Raw genomic sequence first — 13,527 nt, forward strand, 5'->3', positions numbered from 1 at the left:
AGGGAAAATTAATCAGAGCGCCAGGGATGCCAAATAAAAAGCAGATTTGAATAAAGGTTGCAGGAGCACCAGGTTCTCACAGGCAAACACAGGGACAAGCTCTCTCCTCTGGCCCAGGGCAGGAGCACGTGCTCTGATGCAGCTGTGGGGCTGAGCAGCTCAGCAAATAAAAAAAAATAAATAAAAGTGTGGGGGGGGAAATCACATTCCAGTGGCAGCATTTTTAAGCAGCACAATCCATGGAAGAGAAAGCTAAAGCCCTGATTCAATCCCTGCCTTGCATGCACCAAGATTTGCCGTGCCCAGTGGGGATGTGGAGCAGAAAAATGCTGCAAAAAACCAAATTTCAGCCCAAGGAATCAGGTGAAGCCTCCCTGATCCTTCCAGGCAGCACAGCATGGAGCTGATCCCAGCCCTCCTTGGGACTGGCTGAGCCAATGCAGGAACGTCCCAGCTCCCAGCTGGACCTGCTGGGTCCCTGCCAGGATTCCAGGAAGGAGGAGAATGTGTCTGTCCTCCCAGAGCCTGGACATAAACAGGAAGCAAGTGTGGAAAAATACAACAGGTTTGCTCGCAGCTCTGTGTTCCAGGTAAGAGGAAAAGTGCCCAAACTGTCCAGATGTGGAGGAGCTGGAGGTTCAAGGGACCAAACCTGTGGGGAGCAGTGCTGGCTGAGTGACCCAGTTAATCCCAGTGCAGGACTGGGCACAGGGTAGAGCTGGACTTCCAAATCCCAAGAGTCACAGCATGGCTCCAGACAACAGGAAGAACAGAAAACGATCCAGGCAGCAGTTTGGTTTAAAGAATTTATTTCAGACAAAAAACTCCCCACCAAAAAGTCGTACAAAAAGAGTAGAGACAAAGAGTGGTCATTACAAAAGTGTTCACAGATAGAAAAGACTCATCTGAGCAACCCCAGCACAGAGCCCAAGGCACGCTGGCATTGGTTTGTGCACGGCCAGGGATTGTCTCAGTGAGGGAATGCGAAGGTCCTCAGCCCCCAAACTCTGCTCAGGGCCTCCTGCAGTGAGCAGGGGCAGCCCCTGGCTCCTGACCACAACACCCAGCTCACCCTTCCCACACTGGTTCCCACCCAGTGAGCATAGGCTGCTGCTGTGGGCCTCTGACACCTCAAGGACTCCCAGTCCTGAAGGATTTATCCCAACTCCACACTTTCCATCAGCACCTGCAGCTGCCACCAGCCTTACACTGGGTTTCCCTCTCTCTTCCTTGGCCACCAGGCACAGCTCCAGCCCCCTGTGCTGGTACCACAGTTTGAGGGTTGGTTTCAGCCCCATCCTGGGGAAGGCACCAGCACACTGTGCAGGTTTGGTGCTGACACTCACAAACCAGCTTTCCTGTTCTTAGCAAACAGCACCAAAACACTGCTACAGATCCTAAATTCATCCCCCAAGTCCTTGTATCAGCCCTTGGAGGCCTTCAGAGTTTGGTTAGGTGGCTCAAACCATTCACCCCACAGGTACCCACTGGCTTGTGGCAGAGTAGTGGCTGAGCCCTCTATTTCACTCAGCCAGGAAAGGACCTTTCACTGCCTTGGGGACCTGCAGTCCTGGTGAGCCACAGGCAAAGGGCAGCACCTGCATCACCCCAGGGCCCAGCCCTGAGCACCATCCAAGCAAACATCCTCCAGTAATCCTGAGAAACACCTCCAAGCTCCCGTTCTCCACATCAGGAGCTGACAGAAGTTTTCAGAGCACGGCACTGCAGGCAAGGGGAGAGCAATCTGGGCTTGAATTCCCTGTTCTAACCCCAAAATCCCAGGGCAGTTCTGAACCCTGCGTGTCCCACCCGGCTCCTCGTGTTCTCCTACCCGTGCCGGGGCCACGGCCCCACGCTGGCTCTGGGCCTGGGGACAGTGACGACAGGAGTGGCCGAGAGCTGTGAGCAGGGTCGGGGTGGCACGTGCCCGTTCCCAGACCCCAGTGCTGTGAGGCTGCAAGCTGCCATCCCCAGGGATCGTCACGCTGCCGCACGCAGCCGGAGCGCCCCTCTCAGCAGGTCATGCAGCGCGGGCGGATGCCGTCTGACGCCGGGTTGGGATCCACCTGCAGAGCCAAGGCCACAGTCAAAACCCTGAGCAGTGGCACATGCCAGGCTGCAGCAGCCTCCCAGCCCAGAGGGATGAATCACCTCTGAGTAGAGCGGGGGTGGTCGGAAGCGGAATTCCTGGATGTAGGCGAAGAAGGGACCCTCCAGGATGTCCCCGAGCTCGCTGCGGCACGGGGGAGCCAGGCTCTGCTCGGCCTCGGGGCTGGACACCACTGCTGAGTACTCAGGGGGGGCTGCAGAGAAAGGAGGGCCATCAGGGAATAGCAAACACTCTCCCATAAATAGGGGACATGCAGATTAAAGGGCTTCAAACCCACTACTCCCCAAACCCTCTCAGTTCCCTGAGGAAGAAACCCAGGAGATCGAGCACCACAACCAAAAAATTAGGTTAAAAAAAGGCCAAACTGGCCCAGTTGAGAACTTTGTGTCTCACTGACCAGGGAGAAGGAGATGCTCACCCTCCAGCTGCTCTGGGATGGTGCTGAGCCAGTCCAGGTTGACGCTGTACTGGCTGCTGACACTGGAGGTGCGGCTCCCGAAGGGATGGAGGGGGATGGTCCCGATGACAAGAGGCAGCTCAAGGAGCAGCTTGGACGTCCCAGGAATATCCACACAAACCTGCCAAGACAGGGAAGAGCAGGGAAGCTCAGCTTGATGGTGTTTTCCCAGTCTGGAGGGGCAGAAGGGGATCCCTGCAGAGCTCCCTCACCTTCAGGGAATATTCCACCTGGATGATGCGGCACTGGAGGATGGACGGCCCCACGGGCGGGATCTTCAGCGCCCGGCCGTGCCACACCTCCCTCTTCCCAGCTGGAATGGGGTCCCCAGTGATGCTGGTCACCACTGACTTCTTCTGCTTCTTGGTGCCCCGGGCGATGAAGGTCTGGGTCTGGATGATGGCGGCCTTGGGCACCACGGCCCGGCTGGTGCAGTTGTCGATCTCAGCAAAGATGGGGATGACCTCACCTGCCAAAACAGGCACACATTTGTTGGAGGAGGGGAGGCAGAGCCCAGTTCTGCCTCAAGAATTGATGCACAACCCCCAACTGAGGGTTGGCCACGCTGTCTGACAGGGCAGGCACGTGGGTTCATCCAGGAGGAGCATCCCAAGGATGCTGCACACACTAAAGCTCACTGATTTCCTGGCAGCTCACGGTGCCCCAAATCCCCTCCTCAAGGGCCCTAGCACCTGGTCTCACCTGGGGTGTAGCCTTTTCGGTCAATCTTGGCAGTCACAGACACTTGGCCACGGTTGCAGTACCAGGCACGAGCAAGTTTCTCCTTAGCACCTGCCTGGGGAGCCTGGAGAAAGGGAAATATTTTGGCTATTTAGTAACTAAGGATGAAACTAGCAGCAATCACCTCCCTGGCACCAAGAACCTGCTGGGGAGCATCAGCAACTTCTCAGGTATCTGATGCAAGAAGCTGTTGCAATGCATTAAAGTTTCCAAAACCAAAGAGGCACAGCTGACCTCTGCCCAGCCCAGGTAAGGCTGGAGGGCACAAGTTACAGGGGGAAATATTCCCTCTGCAAACCAGGCCTGCATTGTGGTGCTGAAAGGCTGGCAGACACCTTCCCTGTGGGCTTCCTTGGGTAAGTTTTGGATGTCAGAGCCCTGGGGTGGAGCAGGGGGAGCTCACCAGCAGTGCAGGGGTGTTTATGTCGATGGGTTCAATCACAGTGAACTCCTTCTTTGCTTTCTTCACTGTTGACCAGGGTCTGTGCAGCTTGGCCTTCACCCAGTAGCGCACACTGCCGTGCTTGCCCTCAAAGGAGGTGGCCAGGGTCCTGGGCATGAGCAACAAACAGTTTTAGAAAGGTTTTGCTCAAAAATCCCTCATTTTCAAGATGCCCTCTCCCCCCAAAAATGCCAACTTACTCAGGGAGCTGGAAGGTGAAGGGGAACTCGTGCTTTCCTGCCTGCAGCACAGTGGCCTCACCATTGTCTGTGGGCAAAACAGATCGAGGAGGATTAGCTCCCTCCTCCAGAACCTCCTCCCCAGGCAGGTCACAGAGGTGTGCAGCACCCAGCAAGGAGCAGCACGAGGGCACAGCAGAGTTTCTGCCAGGGCTGAGCTGCAGCAGCTGTGACACAAGAGCTGGGCACTGTCTGCATTCCTTGTGTCTGCAGACGGGCACGGCCCAGGGGCACCTCCTTGGAGAGCTGGGCAGCTTCCCCAGGTGGGCTCTGCTTCACCCTCACCCTCAGCAACCTCACCCCACCGCTTTGGAGTGAGAGCCCAAGATGCCCAGCTGGACAGAGAGTGGCCAGCCATGCCCCCATGCCCCTCAAGAGTCTGCACCCCAGGCTGCTCAAAACAAGTCCCTGAAGCTCCACACTTTTCCAACGCTGCCTCCCTGCCATGAACAGCTCAGAGAAAAGGAGTATTGTCCCCAGCCAAGGTGTCCTGCACAGCAGCATCATCCAGCTGTGCACCCCAAGATTTCAGGGTGCACCAGAAGGTGAAGGGTCTGCAGGGACCTCCACAGAGCACTCAGTCCCTAACGCACCCAAATTTCAGCCTGTTGGTGTGTCAAGCACTCAGCAGCCAGGCTGAAACCCAGATCCCTGCACTTCTGGGGTGCCATGCACCCTGATTTCAGCCAGCTGGGGCGTCTGGAACCTCAGCAGCCCAAGCTGCCCCTGCACCCAGATCCCTACAGTTTTGGGGTGCCATGCACCCCGATTTGTGCCGGCAGGGGTGTCTGGAGCCCTCACCAGCCGAGGCTGCCCCACAGCCGCGCTGTCCCAGCCCCTGCGGTGCCCGCTGCCCTCACCCGCCTGAGGGGCTCCGCACCCGGAGCTCTCCCCCGGGTCAGGGTCTGCCGTACCTGGCGGTGCCATCAGCGTGTCCCGGTGGCTCAGAAACTCGACCTGGTCGCTGTAGCTCTGCGTGTAGGCGGTGCTGGAGCCGGCGCTGCGGGACTCGGTCCAGTGGACGCGGGCAGCGCCCATGGCCCTGAGGCGCAGCGCCCCGAGCCGCGCGGCCGCCGCCAGCTCCAGCACCACGCGGCCCGACACGGCCTGCCCGGGGCTGAAGGCGGCCGGGCCGTCCCGCTCGGCGCCCTCCAGCACGATGGAGAAACGTTTGAGGCGATCGAAAATCATGGCGCTGCTCAGCCCAGACCGGCGCGATGCGGCTGAACCCGGCTCGGCTCGGCTGAGCCCGGCTTTAAGCGGCCGGCGCGGCCGGGGGCGGCCCCGGCGGGGCGGGACGGGCCGGGCCGGGCTCAGCAAAACAAGGCAGGGAGCATGTGCGGATCGGCCCCTGGAGCTCCGCCGGCGGGGTGGGACCGTGCGGGGCCGGGGCTGGTCCCAGCCGGGCTCCTCGGCTTATCCCGGGGCCGCACCGAGACATTGCCGCGGGACCGGGGCTGGGCAGGGGCTGAGCGCTGCTGGTGCTCGGGGGAGACTCCCTGTCTGCTGCCACCAAGGCTGCCTGCAGCTCCCATCCTTAACCCTAAATCCTTCTCTAGCTTCTGTACGTGCTTCACAAATTTCCCTTCCAGCTCCATCCTTGCCCCCTCCCAGATTTTCCCTCCAACGCCATTCTTGCCCTCCAAAACTCCCTTCCAGCTCCTATTGACCCTCAAAATCCCCTTCCAGCCTGCATTCTTGTCCCCCAAAACTCACTTCCAGCTCCTATTCTTGTCCCCTAAAACTCCCTTCCAGCTCCTATTCTTGACCCTCAAAATCCCCCTCCACCTCCTATCCTTGCCTTTCAAACTCCTTTCCACCTCCTAACCTTGTCCCTCAAAATCCCTGTCCTTGCCTCTCAAAATCCTCATCCTCGCCCCTCAAAATCCCCATCCTTGACCTCCAAGCCCTCCTCTATGTCCATCCTTGCCCCCCAAACTTCCCCTCCACCTTCCTCCTTGCCCCCCAAACTCCTTTCCAGTTCCCATCCTTGCCCCTCAAGCTCCCTCACCAGCTTCTATCGTTGCCCCTCAAACTCCCCTTGCAACTCCAGTCCTGACATCCCATCCCATCTTTGTCCAGAATCCCCATTCCCAGTGGGCTGTGGTCAGGGGGGATTCCTCTCTCCTCCAGTGCCCCCAGGCCAGAGCCGAGGGCCACACCCCACCCTGACCCACATCCTTCCCTCCCCAGGAGCCATTCCCAGGGCTGGGAACCGGCCCCAGCTGGATCTGGGCTCCTGACACACGCGGGGATGCCTGGGACATCACTCAGTTCTAAGAAATCAAGAACTGGCTGGGGTTCAGCTTGTGCAACGACAGGGTGAGCAATCCCTGCGCTTGTTAACCAGGCGAGCGCCAGTTTTCCACCAGATACTGCTGGGATTGGTGTCTCAAACTCAGTGAGAAATTCCACCTGCATGGGCAGGAGCAGCTCCGTGCTGGTGCTCAGCTGGGGTAAAACAGTGGAAAGTGGGAATTGGTGATTCCCAGGGGGGACACTACCTCGAGATGTTGTAAAAGTGAGGAGAAAGCAATCTGTGCCCCCAAAAGAGTTAATGCAGCCTTAGAAACTTCCACTTTCGGGATGGCTGTTGTGTTTGTGGAGCAGCAGAGCCCTGCACCCCTGGCATGGGCAGGGGATAAGACAGAACAGGCATTAAAAACATTACTCAGCATTTGGCTGCCTGAGTTTTGGGGATTCCCAGGGGGGGCATCGCCATCAGCAGCACCCTGAGATGTTGTAAAAAGGGAGGAGAAAGGTATCTATGCCTTAGAAACTTCCACTTTGGGGATGAATGTCATGTTTTTGGAGCACCAGAGCCCTGCACCCCCAGCACAGGCCAGGGATGAGACAGAACAGGCATTAAAAACATTACTCAGCATTTGGCTGCTTGAGTTTTGGGGATTTTTGAGTTGCTCCCAGCCATGCCAGGCAGGAGCTGCTGTGCTGAACTCATTTGATCACAGCCTCTTAAAAAATGAACTGGGCTGAAGCCTGGCATTTCTTTTAGCTGTTTCCAAGGCTGAACTGGAATTGTTTGCCTCCCTCCCCAGGGGAAGGGGACTGTGGTTTGTTTTATGTGCACGGCCATTTGCTGCCACGGGCAAACATGAATCATAGCATAGCAAAAGCTCTGAGGGAGAGGGAAAGGAGGAAGGAAGACACGTCACAGCACGAGTTCACTGGTGACACCAGCTCTGGGAAAGAGCCTGGTGTCCCTGCAGTGACATGAGAGGTGGGGAGGCTCTTGAGAGGGGCTGGAGCCTTGGCTGGGCCCCTCTCTTTGCTTGGCATCCTGCTCTTCCTCCTCCTCCTCCTCCCGGCACACACCCCTGGGCTGTGACTCAGCCCTCGCCCACGGGATGCGGATCCCTGCAAACCAAACTAAACCCAACCAAACTAAACCACACCAAACCTCCCTCCCGTGGCACGCGATGCCCTCAGCTGTGCCATGTAGGGAGGGAGGGCAGCTCCTCACTGACCCTCTGGGGCCCCCACACCCAGAGAGGGTCTCTCCTCTCTCCTGCCATCCCCACGTGGGGAGCACAGCCAAGGGTTTTCCTTTCAGGTGCCCAAGGCAAGCCCAGCCAGGCCGGGCACAGCACTCAGGGCATCATCTCCAACTCTTCAGCCCCATCTAGAGTCTGGCCAGGCTGGAGCTGCTCCCAGCAGGACAGGAGCTGACAGCCTGCCCTGCTCATGGGGGGCTGCACCTTCCCTGACACGCTGCTGCGACCTGGTGGCTCCCGGAGTCACACGAGAAGGGAATGCAGCAGGTAAATGGTAAGGCAGCAGTCCAGGATGGAGGTGAGATGGGACAGTGCAGAGCCTGGCACAAACACGTGCTACCAGGCTGAGGAACCAGCCCCATCCCTGCCAGATTTGGGATTGCTGTGAATGGACAAGGATTAAGGTGCTGCTTGAGGCCACCCCACAAAGGAAGGAGAGCCCTGATGCCAGGCAGAAAATAAAATGAATATAAATGAAAATAAAATGGCTTCTGGATGTTTGCCTCTCACCAGGGCAGGAACTACACCAGGGAAGTGCTGCAGGATCCTCAGAGAGAAAAGATCACTGCACAACAATTATTTTATTTCCTATCCTCCCATCATCTCATGCAGAAGAGTCCAGGGCTCTCCTTGTGCCGCCTTTGCCCATTAACCCCCTGTGTTCCTCTCCCCCTGCTCCCTCTCTCAGAGGATTACACAACACACGTTTAAAGGCCCTGCCTGAACATCCTCCTTGCACACTTTTTTCTTGTCTCTCAGCGCAGCACCCCAGCGCCAGCACTCACCACCCTGCCAGGAAACTGCAGATAAACTCAGCTGAGGGGAGAGCAGGAGGGAGGGCGCTTATCTGTGCCCAGCTCCCCTCCTCTGCACTGCCTCGTTACCATGACAAAACCTGCGCTTTTTAAACACCACGCACACACGGCTGATCTCGTGGAGAAGCAACAAGAAAGGAGCAGTCACAGGGCCTGGCTGGCGGATGGTGGCACGTTTCTCACCAGCTGACATCGGGAAGGCCCTCACGCTGCTGTTGGGGACAGAACAGGGGACAGCAGGATCCTAAGGAAGTTATTTTGGCTGCAGGACAGCCCCTCTCTGCTGTTCCTTCCCATAAAACACCCCGGTGATCGCACGTGTCCCTCTCACAAGGCAGAACAGGAATCTGTGTGCGGACGGAGACAATAAAACCCAAGTTCTGGTGAGGCTCTCTGCTCTCCAGGCAGTCCCCGTGCAGTCAGGAAGGGCCAGGAGCCATCAGCTCCAAGCTGCAGGTGTGCAGGGTGCCTGTGAGCAGCTCCTGCAATTCCTGCAGCCCTTGCCCTTCCCCAGATGGCTCCAGGGGCTCCTGGAGCTCACAGCCACAGCAGCAAAATCCAAATGTGCTGGCAGCAGCTTGTGGCTTCCCTACAGATATTCTCTGCAGGGATAATGGGGGACAAAACTCACCCTGTCACCTCAGAGCTAATGGGACACAAGAATTGCATGACCAAGTGCTCAGGAGCTTCACTGCTGGAGAAGGGATTAATTGTGATTTGGACACTTTGTACAGGTGCAGTTCCTGCAATTCCCGCAGCCCTTGCCCTTCCCCAGATGGCTCCAGGGGCTCCTGGAGCACCCAGTCCCAGCAGCAAAATCCAAACGTGCTGGCAGCAGCTTGTGGCTTCCCTACAGACATTCCCTGCAGGGATAATGGGGGATAAAATCACCCTGTCACCTCAGAGCTAATGGGACACCGCCCAAGAACTGCATGACCAAGTGCTCAGGAGATTTACTGCTGGAGAAGGGATTAATTGTGATTTGGACACTTTGTACAGGTGCAGCTGCCAAGGGGACATCCTCAGGCACAGCATGGAAGAGCTGCTGCCAAATGACACAAACTCCAGAGCAGTGCAGGTGTTTGGAGCAGATGGCATGGCACAGTTGTCCAAAAATAGAGAAAATTACCTTCCTAGTACAGTCCAGAGACAGGAAAACCTCCAGGACGCCAACTCAGGTCCTCTTTCCATCCCTCCAGTTTATTCCTGTAACATCTACATTTGCCAGATTGGGCTGGCACCATTCTGGGTTGCACTTGGCCACTGACACATTGAAATGCCCTCAGCATAAATCCTACAGCCATCTCCATAAGAAACAGGGAAAGAGGGAGGAAGAGCAACAGAGGAATGGCTGTGACCCTGTTATTGGAGGGGAGGATAAAAGATGTGCATGTTCCTAAGAAAAGCCAGAGTTAATGAGTGGATGGACAGTGAGACATCCCATATCCCTCAGCTCTGGATCATTTCATGCCAAGCACACAAAGAATGGCTTGTGGCATGCCAGTGGCTTGTCCTCCTGCAGCAGATCTGAGCAACGTGCCAGCTGGGCACGCGGCCCCGGCATCAGGGACCCGAAAACAAACATTGGCTGAGGCACTAAGTGCTCTTTCCACACTTGTGAACAGACACTCGTGTTTGCTCTTCCCTGTGCAAACACAACAAAAGCCACAAATCCCTGGTGTTCCTCAGCCCTGGCTTTGCCATCGGCCTCCTGGAAACCAGCAGCAGAGAGAGCAACCCTCGGCCAAGGTGAGAAGAAGAGCAAGGAGCTCTGTGTGGGTCAGCAACACCCACAGGGCAGAGGAGCCTCTGAGGGGACACCTGCAGCCTGAGGGGTCCCAACCCAACACAGACACACCCAAGGGGGTTCCAATCCCGTGCCCTGGCACACAGACCCATCCAAGGGGGTTCTAATCCCACACCCTGGCACACAGACACACCCAAGAGGATTCCAATCCCCCACCTTGGCACACAGACCCATTCAAGGAGATCCTAACCCCACACCCTGGCACACAGACCCACCCAAGACTCACTCAAGGGAGTTCCAATCCTGTGTTCTGGCACAAACACCCATCCAAGGGGGTTCCAACCCCACACCCTGGCACACGGACCCACCCAAGAGGGTTCAAATCCCATGCCCGGGCACACAGACCCGTCCAAATGGGTCCCAGTTCCACACCCTGGCACAGAGACCCATCCAAGGAGATCCCAACCCCATGCCCTGGCACGCAGATCCATCCAAATGGGTCCCAACCCCACACCCTGGCACACAGACCCATCCAAGACCCACCCACGGGGGTTCCAACGCCATGCCCTGGCACACAGACCCATCCAAGAGGGTCCTAATCCCACACCTTGGCACACAGACCCATCCAAGAGGGTTCCAATCCCACGCCCTGGCACACAGACCCATCCAAGACCCATCCAAATGGGTTCCAATCCCACACCTTGGCACACAGACCCATCCAAGAGGGTTCCAGTCCCATACCCTGGCACACAGACCCACCCAAGGAGATCCCAAACCCATACCCTGGCACACAGACCCATCCAAGAAGGTTCCAGTCCCATACCCTGGCACACAGACCCACCCAAGGAGATCCCAAACCCATACCCTGGCACACAGACCCATCCAAGACCCATCCAAGAGGGTCCCAACCCCATGCCCTGGCACACAGACCCATCCAAGAGAGTTTCAATTCCACACCCTGGCACACAGACCCACTCAAGGAGATCCCAATCCCCCCCCTTGGCACACAGACCACCCACAGAGGTCCCAGTCCCATGCCTTGGCACACAGACCCACCCAAGGACATCCCAACTCCCCACCCTGGCACAGCCCCCGCCCCGTGCCCTCACCGTGGATGAGCTGCCGCCGGCGGTACAGGAAGGTCTGGCAGGCCGTGTAGTCGCGGTAGACGATGTTGAGGCCGATGCTGTGGCTCTCCAGCCAGTGCACGGAGGCCAGCCCGCGGGCACACACCTCCAGCGCCCGCACCCGCATTGCCCCGCTCAGCTCCAGCTGCACCCGCCCGTGCAGCCGCTCCCCGCCGCCATGGGCCCTGCCCTGCTCCAGCTGCACCTCCAGCCTCCGCACCCGCCCCGGCAGCTGCATCCCTGCTGCCCTCACTGCTCCAGGAGCTGCCCAGGGAAAGGAGGAACAGAAAAAGCTGCACCAAGTTCCTGAATTTATCACTGCAGGCCTCCCCGGGGGTTGGACCGAGCCCTTGTTTTGCAGCGGTGCTGCAGCGTTGGACTCGTGTCCTGTAGTGACGAGGGATGTGTTTTTAAAGGGAGAAAAAAACGGGCCTCCATCTTATCTCTGAGTCACAGACACTGGCGATGTGACACGGGGACGTGCTGGGAGGGGTGACACGCACAGCCAGCAAAGTTGTCCCAGGGGTGGCACAAGGGCCACCACTGTCTGTTTTTGAGGGTATATCTTGCCAGGCCCTGTCTCCACAGATGAGTCAAGTTCCTTTAGGAAATCAAATTTTTGAGGGTATAGCTTCCCAGGCCCTGTCCCCACAGATGAGCCGGGCCACCATTTGTTTTTGAGGGTATACCTTGCCAGGCCCCATCTCCACAGATGAGCCAAATTCCTTTAGGAAATCAAAATTTTGAGGGTATACCTTGCCAGGCCCTGTCCCCACAGATGAGCCAGGCCACCATTTGTTTTTGAGGGTATACCTTGCCAGGTTCTGTCTCCACAGATGAGCTGGGCCACCATCTATTTTTGAAGGTATACCTTGCCAGATTCTGTCTCCACAGATGAGCCAAATTCCTTTAGGAAATCAAATTGGAAGTTTGCTAAAATGATCTGCAAGGTTTGTCATATGTAAGAAGCTTAGTTTGATTACACCAAGAAGTCATATTGCTATAAAGTGGGTGATAAGGAGTAACATTTAAATGTTTTCTCCTAGGAAATGAAAGAAATAACAGGTATCCATAGTTAATGAGCCTAGGATTTCTAGCTCTTGAAGGTCAGGTTTATCAACTTTAGAATTATCAATATAAGGTCAGATTTATCAACTTTAGGATTATCAGTATAAGTTTGGGGTTTCTGGCTGGGAGATGGAGATACATGATGATCATCATGTGCTGGCAGATCTCACACAGTGAGCAGTGAGTGGCCTTCCTGCTTCAGGCATTCCTGGGGCACTGCTGGAATTGGAGAGGAGTTTAGAAAGCTCCAAAAACCAGCTCTGCTTTCTGTGTCTAGAAGTTGCACTAAAATCCACGTGCAAAAGAATGTGAATAATCACAGGGACTCCCAGCAACAGCTCTGCCAGCCAGCTGGTGCCTCCAAGGGTGATTCCAGCATTTCTCCCCGTGCCTGTTCCTGCAGCAGCACAGGTGGCAGTGCCACCTCAGGGTCACATCAAAGTAATGGGGCAGAGCTGGAGCAGATGCAAGTCCCTGTTACTCCACCAAGTGTTGCAACTGAGGTGTTTGGAGGTGTTTAGGGACAGATGGGAGTGCCCGTGTGCACTTGGAAGATGTGAGTGCACGGCTCCTTTGAAGCACGTGTGGAGCAGGGATTGTCTCATTCCTGAAAAATAAAGAGTCAAATCCATCCAGGAAAGCACGAGGCTCGTGGGCCCAGGCACTGCTCACACACAGAGTGAAGCAGTTGTGAAATTTTCCCCACCCTGTGCTCAGAGGTCCTGAGGAATCAAAGCCATGTGCATGGAAAGGCTGAGAAGAGCTTCTTAAGTTCAGCTGAGCCACCCTGCTTACTCAAACCCCAAGGGACAGGGCTGGCCAGCCCCCACTGATCCCTCTGAAACACACCTCGATCCCAAACAGAGTTAGTGCAAGCTCAGCACTCAGGAAATCCATGTGAGTGAGCAGCTCAACAAAAACACAGGGCTCACCTCTGGGAAAACAGCCTGCTCATCACAGCCCCGCTGTCCTACTGTTCACTGACCTTTGGCTGCAGGCCTTGACACCAAAATCCAAACAGAAAATAAGGGAATATCCCATCCCCCAGGCAGCCCTGGTGATGCCTCTGGCTCTGTGGTGCCTCTGGCTCTGTTTGATCTCCCCACTTGCTCTGTTCCACCCCAGGGCCTGCCCAGAGGCTCTCTGTGCCTCCTGCCATGCTGAGGGATGTGGCACCCACGCCTTTGGGCTAATCTCCTCGTGTTTATTCTTGCTGTCACAACACCTCCTTGTGTCCTCATTCAAGCTGAGAAATAGATGTTCCCTGTG

At 56.5% G+C, this 13,527-nt stretch overlaps 1 protein-coding gene across 4 annotated transcripts; it reads right to left on the reverse strand.

Annotated features, from left to right (window-relative positions):
* Positions 1 to 831: 831 nt before the first annotated feature.
* On the reverse strand, positions 832 to 11,512 carry ARRDC2 (arrestin domain containing 2). Of its 4 annotated transcripts, none has more exons than XM_058820952.1 (8): positions 11,173 to 11,512; positions 3,951 to 4,017; positions 3,712 to 3,859; positions 3,270 to 3,372; positions 2,780 to 3,036; positions 2,508 to 2,688; positions 2,152 to 2,303; positions 832 to 2,066 (listed from the first exon to the last, which is right to left on the reverse strand). In XM_058820952.1, the coding sequence occupies exons 1-8, from the start codon at positions 11,426 to 11,428 to the stop codon at positions 2,013 to 2,015; spliced, it is 1,218 nt and encodes a 405-aa protein (XP_058676935.1). In that variant the 5' UTR covers positions 11,429 to 11,512; the 3' UTR covers positions 832 to 2,012. The 4 variants fall into 4 exon arrangements, with proteins under 4 accessions (XP_058676935.1, XP_058676936.1, XP_058676934.1 ...); XM_058820953.1 differs by having other exon boundaries at positions 2,529 to 2,688; positions 11,173 to 11,508; XM_058820951.1 differs by lacking the exon at positions 11,173 to 11,512 and adding an exon at positions 4,904 to 5,189 and having other exon boundaries at positions 2,529 to 2,688.
* Positions 11,513 to 13,527: the final 2,015 nt, after the last annotated feature.

This window comes from Ammospiza caudacuta, chromosome 28 (assembly GCF_027887145.1).
Source record: "Ammospiza caudacuta isolate bAmmCau1 chromosome 28, bAmmCau1.pri, whole genome shotgun sequence".
In the NCBI taxonomy this organism is placed as follows: Eukaryota; Metazoa; Chordata; class Aves; order Passeriformes; family Passerellidae; genus Ammospiza; species Ammospiza caudacuta.